This window comes from Myotis daubentonii, chromosome 9 (genome assembly GCF_963259705.1).
Source record: "Myotis daubentonii chromosome 9, mMyoDau2.1, whole genome shotgun sequence".
In the NCBI taxonomy this organism is placed as follows: Eukaryota; Metazoa; Chordata; class Mammalia; order Chiroptera; family Vespertilionidae; genus Myotis; species Myotis daubentonii.
Genome location: NC_081848.1, coordinates 78,693,324 through 78,705,734, shown reverse-complemented (window position 1 = coordinate 78,705,734; position 12,411 = coordinate 78,693,324). Strand labels below are relative to the sequence as shown.

The following is a 12,411-nucleotide window of genomic DNA, read 5'->3' as shown; positions in this document are numbered from 1 at the left end:
TGGGATTAAAATTAAATGTGTATGAGACGTTCGGTTTCACAGAAAAGTTTTCTACATGTATCACTGTAGTTTTAAATGTACGTCGAATGGGTCTAGTGCCGTGGTCGGCAAACTGCGGCTCGCGAGCCACATGCGGCTCTTTGGCCCCTTGAGTGTGGCTCTTCCACAAAATACCGACTCCTGCGCATGGGCCACGAAGTTTCAATCGCACTGTACGTGCGCGGCCGTACGTGGTATTTTGTGGAAGAGCCACACTCAAGGGGTCAAAGGGCCGCATGTGGCTCGCAAGCCGCCGTTGGCTGACCACTGGTCTAGTGAATGCGTGTACTCGCCACTCACCTCCAATCAGCAAATGCTCGCGGCTCAGCAGCGGGGCGAGCTTAGCGCCCCTGGGAACTGCGGTGCGAAAGTTCCTGGGGAAACATGGTCTCGTGCTCGCGTTACTAGAGCTACAGCAACTCAGCCCCGCAGCCCCGCAGCCACAGGACCAGTTACTGCGCGATGCGGTGTGACCGTGTGCTGATCCTCGCCGAACACTTTTTGCAAGCTTAGCTGACTCTTGGGTTTAAGTATGTAGACTGTAGTTGTAGATATGTAATATTTCTTGATGTCGGCGAAATTACTAGCGTCTTTTTCCCCCAACATATGGCCTATTTACTAAAATTTGTTTAAAACAACAGTGAATTCACAACAAAAAATAACCGGTTTAATTATAAGCAAATCTTGGTTCAAAGCATTTTAAAATTAACAGGGTGTTAATGTTCGCGTATGACATACGGACTGGAAATTTGGCCATTAAACCCGATTTCCGATAAATCGAGGTCTGCAAAACCGAGGGTTCGCTGCACTGGCCCTGTCGGAGTGGCTTTCAGTTGGTTGAGCATGGTCCAGTGCACCAAGGGTTGCCCGTGGATTCCCCATCAGGGCACGTGCCTGGGCTGTGGGCTCGATCCTTAGTGTGGGGCGGGCAAGAGGCCGCTGATCAGTGATTCTCTCATCATTGATCTCTCTCTCCCTCTCCCTTCCTCTCTGAAATTAATAAAAACATACCTTTAAAAAAAAAGAACCCAGGTGGCAGGAGGTGGCACAGATACCCCGACCCCTGGTAGGAGGAGGGCCTGAGGCCAGCATGGCGGTTTGCCCACAACCCCCAGTCATCCCCACGGATGGGGTGACCAGGTAAAGGCGTTGCTTTCCAGAGCTCTAAACCCTTTAACCGAAACGGGACCAGAGCTGGGTGCGCGTCCCTCGGTGTATGGTTGAGGAAGGGGAGGGGCAGCGCAGGCAATGACCATCCAGGCCTGGCTGCCCTTCCTCCCGTCTGCCTGGGAGAGGGGGTGGAGGCAGGACCCAGGTCTGCTCCCTCCCTGGACACCTTGCAGAGGCTCTGAGGGTTCCCACCTGGGAGACACCCCGTCCTTTCTTCAGTGTCTGCCTTCCCAGAGCTGTGCCCTCCTCTGGCCTGGACTCCACTCTGGGCTACCCCTTCCCTCTTGCCCGCCCCCCCCCACCACTCTACCCCTTCCTGCAGGAGCTCCCTCCTGTCCCCTGCTGGGCTCCTTCTGGGACCCAGACCAGTGGAGTGTTGCCACTTCCTCCTCCTGCCCTGAATACCCGCTCCCCAGTTAGAGGGCAACATCCAGAAGACCTGTCTGGGGCTCTTGCTAGTCCCCCACAGAACCCACGTGGGGTCCCCGACTAGGAAGCACCCTCATCACTTGGTGGGAGGTGCTGGTCCAGCACACCAGCTTCTTGGGCTCCTGAGAGGTGGGCTCACCATGTGGGCATGAGTGGGATTCCTCTGGGGCCTCAGTTTGCCCATCTGTGGAACGGGAGGATGAGTATCCTGGCATGTGGGAGGCGGAATAAAGACACGAATAAATATTATAAATATAGTAAATTCCTGATACATTTTAATGTCAGGCTGCAGAGGGATGGAGCGAGCTTTCCTCCCCCTTCTCACCCCTTCCCCCAGGGTCCTGTATCCAAGGTTCTATGGCCTCCTGGGTAGCTTGTCTGCCAAAGTGGGTGGGTGGTTGGCAGCTGATCAACCATGGGATGAGCCCGCGCACCGGGCCAGGTGGGACCATGCCCAGAGCCGCCTCCTGCCAGAGCCAGCACCCGTGTCACCCGGGATTGCCATTGTGCTTTGGACTGGCTCCTGTCCTGCCCCACTCACACCGCCACCGCCGCTGCCATCCGATCTCTGCTCCTGGCCATCCACTCCTTGCTGCCCTTCCACAGGTGCTAGAACATTCTTTTCTTGAACCTTCATTTCCCCACTCGCGCCGTAATAACGATGATAAGGACTCACTGTGAGTCAGACCCTTTTCTTAGGTTCTCACTTGTAACTCTTAAAACAGGCCTCAGAGATGGATTTCACCAAAATGACTCACTGAGGCTCTGGGCCGGCTCCTGAGGGGGCAATTGTCAAAGCCAGTCCTGGGACTGACCGCCCCAGACTGCTCGCCAGCCACGGTCCAGCCGCCCAGCCTCTGCCTACCCAGCTCATTAGAGGTGAGTGCAGCCGAGCCCCTCGTTGCCCTGTCCTCCCTCATCACTTGGCCCCATGATGTGGCTCTAAAGCTAGGGCTGCCGGAGCAAACACAGGACACCAGTTCAATTTGAATTTCAGATGAAAATGGGTAATTTTTTTTTAGTAGGGTCTCAAAAATCGCATGGGAAATACTTACACTAAAAAAAAAAAATGCATTGCTTATTTGAAATTCAAATGTAAAGGGGCACGTTCTGTTCGCTAAACTTGACCACAGTACCTAGGGCAGGGGAGGGAGAGGCAGCCAGGGGGCAAGGCCAACTTCCCAAGCGGAGTGGAGGCAGGGCAGTGCCTCCCCCACTAGCGGGTTAACCCGCCCCTCTCAGCTTTGAGTGGTGGTGCAAGCAATCCGAGGCTTATGGGAAGCAACCCAGCTTGCGTTATCTAATTGATGGATGAGCGGATAAAGAAGAGGTGGCACATATATACAACAGAATATTACTCAGCCATACAAAGAGTGAAATCTTGCCATCTGCAACAACATGGGTGGACCTAGATGGGGTGCTGAGTGAAATAAGTCAGACAAAGACAGATACCGTATGGTTTCACTTATATGTGGAATGTAAAGAACACAATAAATGAACAAACAAGGCAGAAACAGACTCTTACTCATATCACAGATACAAAGAACAAGCTGATGGTTGCCAGATGGGGCGGGGGCGCGGGGGAGGGGAGGTTGCTGCCGGCCTGGGTGGAAAAGGGGATGGGATTTACAAGTACCAATTGCCAGTTCTGTATCGATCACAGGGCTGGAGAGCACAGCACAGCAAATGCCGTCCATCATATTGTAATAGCTATGTGCGGTGCCAGGTGGGCACTAGACTTGCCAGGGGAATCATTTCAGAAATTCCATGTCTAACTATGCTGTACACCTGAAACCAATATAAAACATTTAAGTTTTCTTTTTAAAAATGTGTTTGTATTGCCTCTGGAGAGAGAGACGGGGAGAAAAACATGGATGTGAGAAACACCAGTCAGTTGCCTCCCGTACAAACGCCAGCCAGGGGTTGAACCCGAAACCCGAGGTATCTGGGGGAATCGAACCAGTGATCCTTCGGTGCACAGGCTCACGCTCCAACCAACTGAGCCACACTGGCCAGGGCCCGATATAAAATATCAAATAGCAACTGCAATTGAAAAAGAAAGCTTGCAGAAGGCAGTGCAGAGTACTGGACGCAGCAAAAACACGGCACGGCCATCTCCTCCCCTTCGCCTCCCTCCTCCAACACTCAGGTCCGTAACAACGCACCGCTTGATACAAACTCCGGTTTACTGTAAAAAAAAAACACCCCAAACCAAACCCCAAATTCATGTGTACACATAAATACAATTTGGGGGTATAAATACAGTAGGAAAATAAAGAGATGTGCCTATCAAACAGAATAAATTAGTCATAAATATCACGTTGGCAACTAAGTGCTGGGAAAACTCAACGTCGTCGCTGCTTTCACAAGCTACCGGCCAGATCTGGGGCCTTCAAATGAACCGTGGGGTTCACCTAAGGTTGGAAGCTGCCCAGTCCCCACGCGGAGTGAGTCGGTGCCAGTGCCGGGGCAAAAGGGCCAGGAAACGGAAGCAGCTTTTGGCGCCTGCTTTTTTTTGCCCCGTCAATATCCACAGCGCTCAGGTAGGAGCCAGAGCCCCAACGTGATGGGAGAACTGGGGAGGAGGAGGGGAAACAGCTGAGGTGAGGGGAGGGTCCCTCTCAAAGGCCCTCATTGTGAAACCCACTCACCCCCGGTCAAATCAGATGAAACTCGTCACTGTGGCACGGAAGGGCGGGTGGCAGAATGGCCGGTCTTAGGGGGGAACCTGAGCAAGTGCTCTGGCTGTGTGCGGGAGAGGGCCAGGGGAAGCAGGTGAACCGCCAAGTAGTCTGGCAGGTTCTCCATCCAGAACCAGCCAGTGTGGGAGTTCTCAAGTTCTCCCTTGCTGGAGGGGAGCCCCGGGGTCCCCCTGCTCCGGAAGCCTGCTGGGCCACACCTGCACCCAGTCAATTCTGTCCTGAGGGGCTTGCAGTTGAGACCTGGATCAATTCTCTCATGAGTCATTTCCACTGCCAGTCAGAGCTGACCACCTGCACTTTTCTCCTAGCTGTCCCTGCCGGAGGTTCGGGTGGAATCTGCAGAGAACCTCAGCCTGGCTTCAGAACTTCCCCAAAGATAATGAGTTTCCCCGTCAGTGGTGGTATTCAAGTAGAACTGAACTGCATGAAAAGGAAAGCAATGACCAAATTCAGGGTAGGAAGCTGGGATAGCACCTGGGAGGGGGAGAGGGAGGCGGTGGGTGAAGGGCTTACAAATTTACGATCATACAAGTCTATCCCCTAGAAACGGGCACAGCCAATGTCAAACTGTCTATGTACAAGTTCTACATGTTTCTTCCTAGAGCTAAATAGAACATGGGCCCAGGGCGTACTTGTAGGCACTCGGCCAAGGCCACTCTGCAGGCACCACAGGCCGCGGCTCCTGGCCTGGGAGGAGGCGGGAGCCTCGCTTATTTCTGAAAGCTGGGACTTTTCACCAGCCTCAGGTTGTTGGCAATCCCAAAAGGGTCCATGCTGTCTGTTTCCAGGGGCGAAGAGAAGGCGTCCGGCTCCAAGGGGCGCTCTGGGCGCGCGGGTTCCGCGGGGCTGCTGGGCAGCATGGGCAGGAAGTGGGACAGTGGCAGGAAGCCCCGGGCCTTGAACAGCTGCCTCTGCCGGGCACTGCTCAGCGAGACGGGCAGCTGGTGCTTCTGGGACCGGTACACGTTGTAGCCGTCGGGGCGGATCTCCTCCTCGAAAGCACAGTCCTCGGGCGAGAACTGAGGCTGCGGAGAAAACAGACACCCGTGAGCTCCGGTGGGCACCCTTCCCGCTCTCCATCGGTCCTCCTGTGTGTGCGTGTGGTTAAAGGCTATCAAGTAGGACATGAAACACAAAGGTACTTCAAGTGCCTATTTTTACATAGAGATTTACGCTTATTACATTTCAATATACATTTGTAGCATTTTTATCGTTTCATTTTATTTTTCAATTGCAGTTGGCATACAATATATTCGTTCTCGGGTGTACAACAGTGATTTATCTTTTACATAACTTACAAAGTGACCGAGCATTCACCTGGCACCATAATTACAATATTACTGACTACATTCCCTATGCTGTACCGTAACATTTATAATGTTATGTATATGTTAAATACATTAAGTGTATATACTAAGTAGATGTACTTTATATAGATTTACATCTATACTTTTTATGCCTGGATAATTTACAACCTGCAAACACGCACACACTTCGGGTAGATTTCACGACTACTCAACATCCGTCTATACTTTGCGTTGATCCCTTACATTGTCCACGCAATGTCACTTTTTAAACTTAGTCTTGTTCTGAGCAATAACATCCATAACATCAGAGGCATGATACCTCTTTACCGTAAATATATCTAAGTATTGGCATTAAAAACTCCCTCGCAGTCCACTGGCACTTTGGGAAACACTGCTGAACTGTTACCCAGTCTTTTAATGAAGAATCACACATAATCTGACCTGGGACCCAGATTAAAGACTAGTCCCCATTTAGACCCAAATCACTGAGAGGTAGGTCCTCAGGCCTTTTAGCCTGGTGCCCCCTCCAGTTCCATCCAGGCAGCCTGCCAGGACCCTCAAGATAAAGACACCCCCCTCCCCCCTCCCCCCTCCCCCCCAGGCCTAGGAAAGCGCCTGCACCCAGCAGGGGGGGGGGGGGTGGCCGGAAATGTGCGGGGGAGGAAGAAAACCAGGGCCAGGCCCCAGACCATTCATAGTTGATTGAGGAGGTGTCAGTGAGCAAGTTCGGTCTCCAACTCCAACCAGTGTCATTACCCCTTGGGGACCCAGAGGACTGCCCACGGCTGGGAGCCAGGAGGGCTGGGCAGTAAACAACCCCAGGAGGCACGCAGTCTCATTCCTGCCAAGCCTACAAAGGTCGTTGAACTGCAGGTGGGTGATCGCTGTGTTGATAAGGCCCTGATAAGGCCTGCAGCTCGCAGCTCAGGCACGGGGATAAAGCCACCAGACCGCAGGAGGGGTAAATACAAATAGATACATAAACAAGGGAAGTAAAACCAAGTGATGGACTATTTTACTTCGGGAGAAGTTAGCGTCTCATTCTCTTTTCCAGACAAACGAAAAGATTCCAAGTTTCTAGGAGAATGTGGAATATCATTTCCCCCCCCCCCCCCAATCCTCATTTTTTGCTAAACTATGCCCATGGGATCAAGAGGCAGGCTGGATTTTAGGTGGACCCCAACCCCCGACCCCCTTTTGGATTAGGAGAATGGTAGGTTAGACCCAGCAGGCCCTCCTGCCATTCTTTGTCCCGCCCCCCCCCCCCGCCCCCCTGCCCCCCCCCAATAAGTAATTGGCACAATAACTCGGTAACTGCAGTTGCAACTAAGGGTTTGAGCGGCTTTGGGCGTCAGCTTTCAGCAGGCGCTCATCTCCTCTCCTGGCCTCCATTCGTGTCCTTTCACTCAGGACTCGGCCATAAACCCCGACACAGAGCCCCGGATAGATGGAATGAACCCTCAAAGCCACAGCACAATTTTGGGGAACTGAAAAGATTAGTGTTGCGGGGGTGGGGGGTGGGTTGGGGGTGGGAGGGCGGAGAGGCCCTCCCTGAGGCTCAGTATCCACCCCTGAGCCCCCAGTGGAGCCCCGGGCCCACACACAGACGCCTCCGTGCGGAGGGGGAGGGGGGCTCCCTTTGAACTCTCAGTCTTTGTTCCGGGCAGGAAACTTCCTGCCCCGAGACTCGGTGGGTAGCTGGGCCATCCCACCCGTGAAGGCATCTGCTGCTCAGGTGAGCTGGACACCGGGATGGACACCAGGGAGAGAACGCATGGAATAATATTCTGATGGGCCTGCAAAAGGTTTTGCTTGTAGATAAAAATTAATTTAAAAATACCTCCAATCCTGAATGCCACTTTCCCGAGTTGTTTGAGGAGTGACCTTTTGAAAAAGACCCGAATTGTGGATACACCCTCTTTCTTCTTCTTTCTTTTTAAAATACTGCGGGGAGGGGAGCCGATTGGAGGACCACCCAAGAAGAGCAAGCCCAGCCTGAAAAGGCCCGAGGTGGGTTTTCCTGTTTCACATCAGACAGCCAAGTAACCGGTTCCCTCCATCCGACTGGGCCGGCCTCCTGCTCAACGGTAAGCGTAAAGGCGGCTTTGACCCATTCTCCCGCCACTGGGCCGCTGGCCGGGGCCCTAAACTTCCGCAGAAAGACGTCGGACGTTAACTTAATCCGGCCCTGGCAGCCAGCCTTCCCCTCGGAGCTCCGAGCCCCGCGAGCGGGAGGAGGCCGGCGAACCCTGGATCGGATCCAGCGCCCCTCCCCCGCCCTGCAGGCCCCGGCCCCAGGGCCTCCCGCCTGTTGGCGACACCTACCAGCCCTAGCATCCTGCCGTCGCCTTCCATGCAGAGGTACAGGGCGCTGTGCACGCCCTTGATGGCCACTTTCCGCAAGGCGACTGCCCTGATCTCCATCAAACCTGATGCGAGAGAAGCAAAGAGCTGCAGCCGGGGCCGCGGGACCCACGATATGTGGACGTGGTTGGTGCCCGTACCCTGCCCCCATCTCCCCCATCTCCTAACGCTGTTGGGGGCCCAGGGAGGGAGTGGGACGCCGAGGTGCCAAGTCCTGGGATTCCCACGAGTGAAGGGTCTGGAGGAGCCAAAGGGGGGGGGGTCAGGGGAGAGTAACCCATGGGTGTGGTAGGTCCACGGAGCCGTGCCCCCTCCCCCAGTCCTCACGCTGTCGGGGGACCCAGGGAGGGTACAGAACGAGGATGTGCTAAAACCTGGTGTTGCCGGGAGTGGGGAGCCCGCGGGAGTAGAAGGAGGCGAAGGAAGGAGGGGACCCTGGGCAGGAGGGGGACCCGGCGGGCACTCACTGTGCGCGCTCTGCCCCCGCGCGCAGTCCACTGCGCCGTCAACGCGGATGCGCAGGAAGCAGCTGGATGGGCCGTGGGGGCCGGAGGTGTACAGGTGGCGCAGGCGGATGGACTCCCCCCAGCCGTAGTGCACGTGCGGCCCAGCGTCCGAAAGACCTAGGGGCCCCCCGGCTGAGGCCAGCCAGAGGCTGGCCAAGACCAGGGCTCGGGCCATAACGCGTCGGCTCCACGCGCTTTGCATGGCACTTCTCTCAGGCTCCGGGGCGCAGTTCCTGGCAGCTGGGGGGTGCGGGAGTCTGGGCCGCAGCTGGGACGCCCTGCGGGGCTGTGCGTGAGGAGGCAGGGTGTCCGCGGGGCACTTCAGCCAGCCGTGCACTCTGCGTGCGCTGTTCCGAGGGCGCAGCGGCTCCAGGCTAGCGGCCTTATATAGCGCGTCTTACCCTCTCGGCGGGTGGGTGCCCCTGACACCCGAGCATTTCTTATCAGGATTGCATCAGGCCCCCGCCCCCCAACACACCCACTCACACCACGCCTCCAGTTCCAGCCCCCTCCCCGGGCCCTACCCAGTGATCCCGCCCAGGTCGCCGGATCTGGGAGCGGAGGAGGCCCCAATTCAGTGCTCAGAGGAGCTCCTCCCCGCGGCTCGGTGGCGGGGTGAGCAGCCAGGTCGCTCTTGACTGGGCGAGTTTGAGGGGGCCCCGCCTCCGGCTGCGGCTCCCCAGAGAATGCGCTCGTCGGGGGCGCTAGCTGGGGCGGGGGCAGGGACGCCGGGACTAGAGATTGGGGGAGGGGGGACACTGAGCTTTGCATCCCTCACCCCCTATCCGGAGAAACGTTGCCTCGGCTTTAGGGCCCTCCCCCCTTAAAAGCCCCATTCGCTCCCTCCCGCGACGGTGCCGACCCTCCCACCCCGATGGAAAGCCGCGCGATGGCATTTCTCCTGCAGCGCGGACCCTCTCACATTCTCCCAGCCTGTGTTCTCGAGATCCTGCCCCTCCTCCACCCCGGGCCCCTTTACTTGATGACCATAAATTGTACCCCGACGGGGGGGCGGGGCCGGGCTCGAACCCCGCCCCCGGAGAACAATAGGGCGTCGCGCGGGCGCCGCTAGATGGCGCATCAGCCCGGGTTTCGGCTCCGCCTGCCGCGCTCGCGGTCGTTGTGCAGGGGCCTCTGGGGCTCGGTGGGCTCGCAAGCTCAGATTTAGAAACTGACTTACAGCTCAGGCCCGGGCGCTGGGAGAAAGGGGGCCCCTCTGTTTCTGTCGTTGGTGCCGTCCTTGGGTCCCTGAGCGCAGCGCGGATGGAGAGGTCGGGGAGCCCCTTACCGGGTGCGGAGGGGCAGCGGAGCCACGCGCACGCTGCCGGGGTGGGGCCGGCACCAGGTGGGGAAATCGGGGCCACCCAGTGAAGTGGCTCATGCAAACCAGAGGCCTTCCCTCAGGATGCTCTGAGAATGCAGACAACCTCCAGGGAATGGCATGCCCTGGCGCAAAGAGGGGTCCTCCCCGGAGGTTGTGGCTCGACACGGATTCTTTCTCATTTTTCCTCCAGCCCTTCTCCACGCCCAACTCCTGGGTGTGGGGCGCTGGAGGCTGGTTTGGGGGAAGAGCTACACTGGCTCGGCGCAAAGGCGAGGGGAGGGCAAACGGCGGGGACTCCAGTGCCAGGCCTAATGAATTTCCATGAGCGAAGGCCACGTCCACACCCCAGCCGGTGACTGGCGTTAATGACGGAGCACGCCGAAAGTGTCACCAGCAAAGTCTTTACAAAAGAAGACATCATCTCCAAGGCGTCCTGGAGCGGGGACCCCCACGCCGGGTGTCTCGGTTCAGAAAGCCTCGGCTTCTGTTAAATCTAATTACTTCCCCCCTGTGGCTTTAAATCGAAGGCGGCTCCTATTAAAGTTAATTACCCTCCCCTGCAGCTTTCGTTTTTAAAGATCTTGGATAAACGCGGGGCCTGGGGAGGATGTCAAGGTCTGCACGGGGGACGTGCCCCTGTGGGGCTGGGGGAGGTGGGGGACGCCAGCCTCTGGTTCCACCCCCACCTGCGGCCCCTCCCCCGCGGTGGTGGGAAAAGAGTGCCCCCCGCCCCCCCAGGCCTGATCTGGGAGCTCAGGAGGATGGCAGAGGAGGCAGCCTCCTGTTCTGTTACAAGCACTTTATGGGTGTTTACAGGCTTAACCCTCCACAAGTCCCCTCCATGACACCTTGTCTCCCCCCCACCCCCATTGAACAGATGGGAGCCTTAGAAAAGTGGGAGAGTGGCCCCAGGATGCACACCACGTTAAGTGGTGGACCTGTTATTTGAACTCAGGCGGATGGGCTTGTAAATCCAGGCCATGCGGCATCTGGGGGAGGCCTTGTGGGCTCCCGTGGGCTCTGGGGTCAGGCCCTGTGCCGCACTGACCCACCCCCTGGGCAGGTCATGGACCTGCTGGGCCCGTGGCCTCCTCGTGCCTGCGTTCAGCCTTGTGCTGTGGTCATATGGGAGAGTGGACATGAGGTGCCCGGAGTGTGGTTCACGGCGAGTGATGGCTGTCCCCGGAAGCTCTGTCTGGAGTGCCAGGCATCTCACAGTCACAGCAGTGCTCAGAGTTGCAGCGGTTCTCAACCTTCTGGCCCTTTAAATACAGTTCCTCATGTGGTGACCCAACCATAAAATTGTTTTCGTTGCTACTTCATAACTGTAACGTTGCTACTGTTATGAATCGTCATGTAAATATCTGATATGCAGGATGGTCTTAGGCGACCCCTGGGAAAGGGTCGTTCAACCGCCAAAGGGGTCGCGACCCACAGGTTGAGAACCGCTGGTTTAGAGGCTCAATCCATGCTACGTGTGAGGAAACGGAGGCTGAGGCACCAGCAAGGGTTTGCATCCCCGTGGACTGCACGGGGGAGCCTGGGCTGGCTTGTTGGTGCCCCTGGTCCATGTGGTTTAAGTCAAGAAGGGCAGAGACAAGGCATGGCTAGCCAGCAGGGGGCGCTGCGGCTAAGGCTGTCCAGGTGAGAGCTGCCAAGTTGAAGGTGAGGGCCAGTTTCCCAAGCCTCTCAAAGCTCACAGCCCCCTGCAGCCCCCAGGGTGCTGGGTTGGGCTGGTTTTTCTCTTTCCAGGCTGCACTTGATTTGGTCCTGGTGGCTGAGCCAGCTGACTCACCTGGTGAGGTTTCATTCACTGAGTGGAGTGGGCGAGGCCAGCCAGGCCCTGGTCACCCCAGCTGCCCCGTTCAGACCAGGCACGGCCCCAGCTCTCAGGCGCAGATGGCCAGAAGGGCTGGGCTTGGTGGCTTTGTTCTGGATTTGATGTTCGCTGGGCTCTTTCTAATGGCCCTGAACCCTTTACTTGGGGCTGCCCTCCTTCCACCAACCTTGTGGGGGTTGCTCGGGGGGATGGTGGCAAATGAGGCTGTCATTGTTTCTAGCCCCCTTTCCCGGGGTGAAGAAAACTGTTGTTCAGCTTCATTTCCAGTCTTGGCATTAGGGAAATAATTGCTCTTCTTTTCACTTTATGGTTAGACATTTGCATCACAGTGTCAAACGCGCCTTCTTAAGCACTTCCCCACACCCCTCCCCAGCCCCCTGCCCCACCCATGGTTGAGAAGTGCTTTGTAACTGCAGGAGCCTCTGGGTGCCGGTGAAAATCTTCATCAGAAAAAGGAGAACTGCCATAGCGAACTGGGACAGCAAGGGTTGTGGAGTCTCGGGGGAGGGGACACGATAGGGGCCATGGCAGAGTGGGAAAGGGGACGATTCCTCTGAGCCTCCATTTCCTTATTTGTAAAACAGCAAAAAAGGTAGCTAATTCTCAGGGTTAGCGTGAGGATTAGAAAAGGTTATCAATGGAAAGGCCAAACTTTGTCTTAAACAGATCACATCTCCTTTCTCTTTTTTTAAAAAAATTGTTTTTTAGAAAGAGAGAGGAAGGGAGAGGG

At 56.3% G+C, this 12,411-nt stretch overlaps 1 protein-coding gene across 2 annotated transcripts; it reads right to left on the bottom strand.

Moving 5' to 3' along the window:
* Positions 1 to 1,943: 1,943 nt before the first annotated feature.
* On the bottom strand, positions 1,944 to 8,933 carry FGF19 (fibroblast growth factor 19). Of its 2 annotated transcripts, XM_059709809.1 has the most exons (4): positions 8,479 to 8,933; positions 7,973 to 8,076; positions 5,078 to 5,365; positions 1,944 to 3,826 (listed from the first exon to the last, which is right to left on the bottom strand). In XM_059709809.1, the coding sequence occupies exons 1-4, from the start codon at positions 8,717 to 8,719 to the stop codon at positions 3,824 to 3,826; spliced, it is 636 nt and encodes a 211-aa protein (XP_059565792.1). In that variant the 5' UTR covers positions 8,720 to 8,933; the 3' UTR covers positions 1,944 to 3,823. The 2 variants fall into 2 exon arrangements, with proteins under 2 accessions (XP_059565792.1, XP_059565791.1); XM_059709808.1 differs by lacking the exon at positions 1,944 to 3,826 and having other exon boundaries at positions 4,336 to 5,365.
* Between the last annotated feature and the right edge of the window lie 3,478 nt (positions 8,934 to 12,411).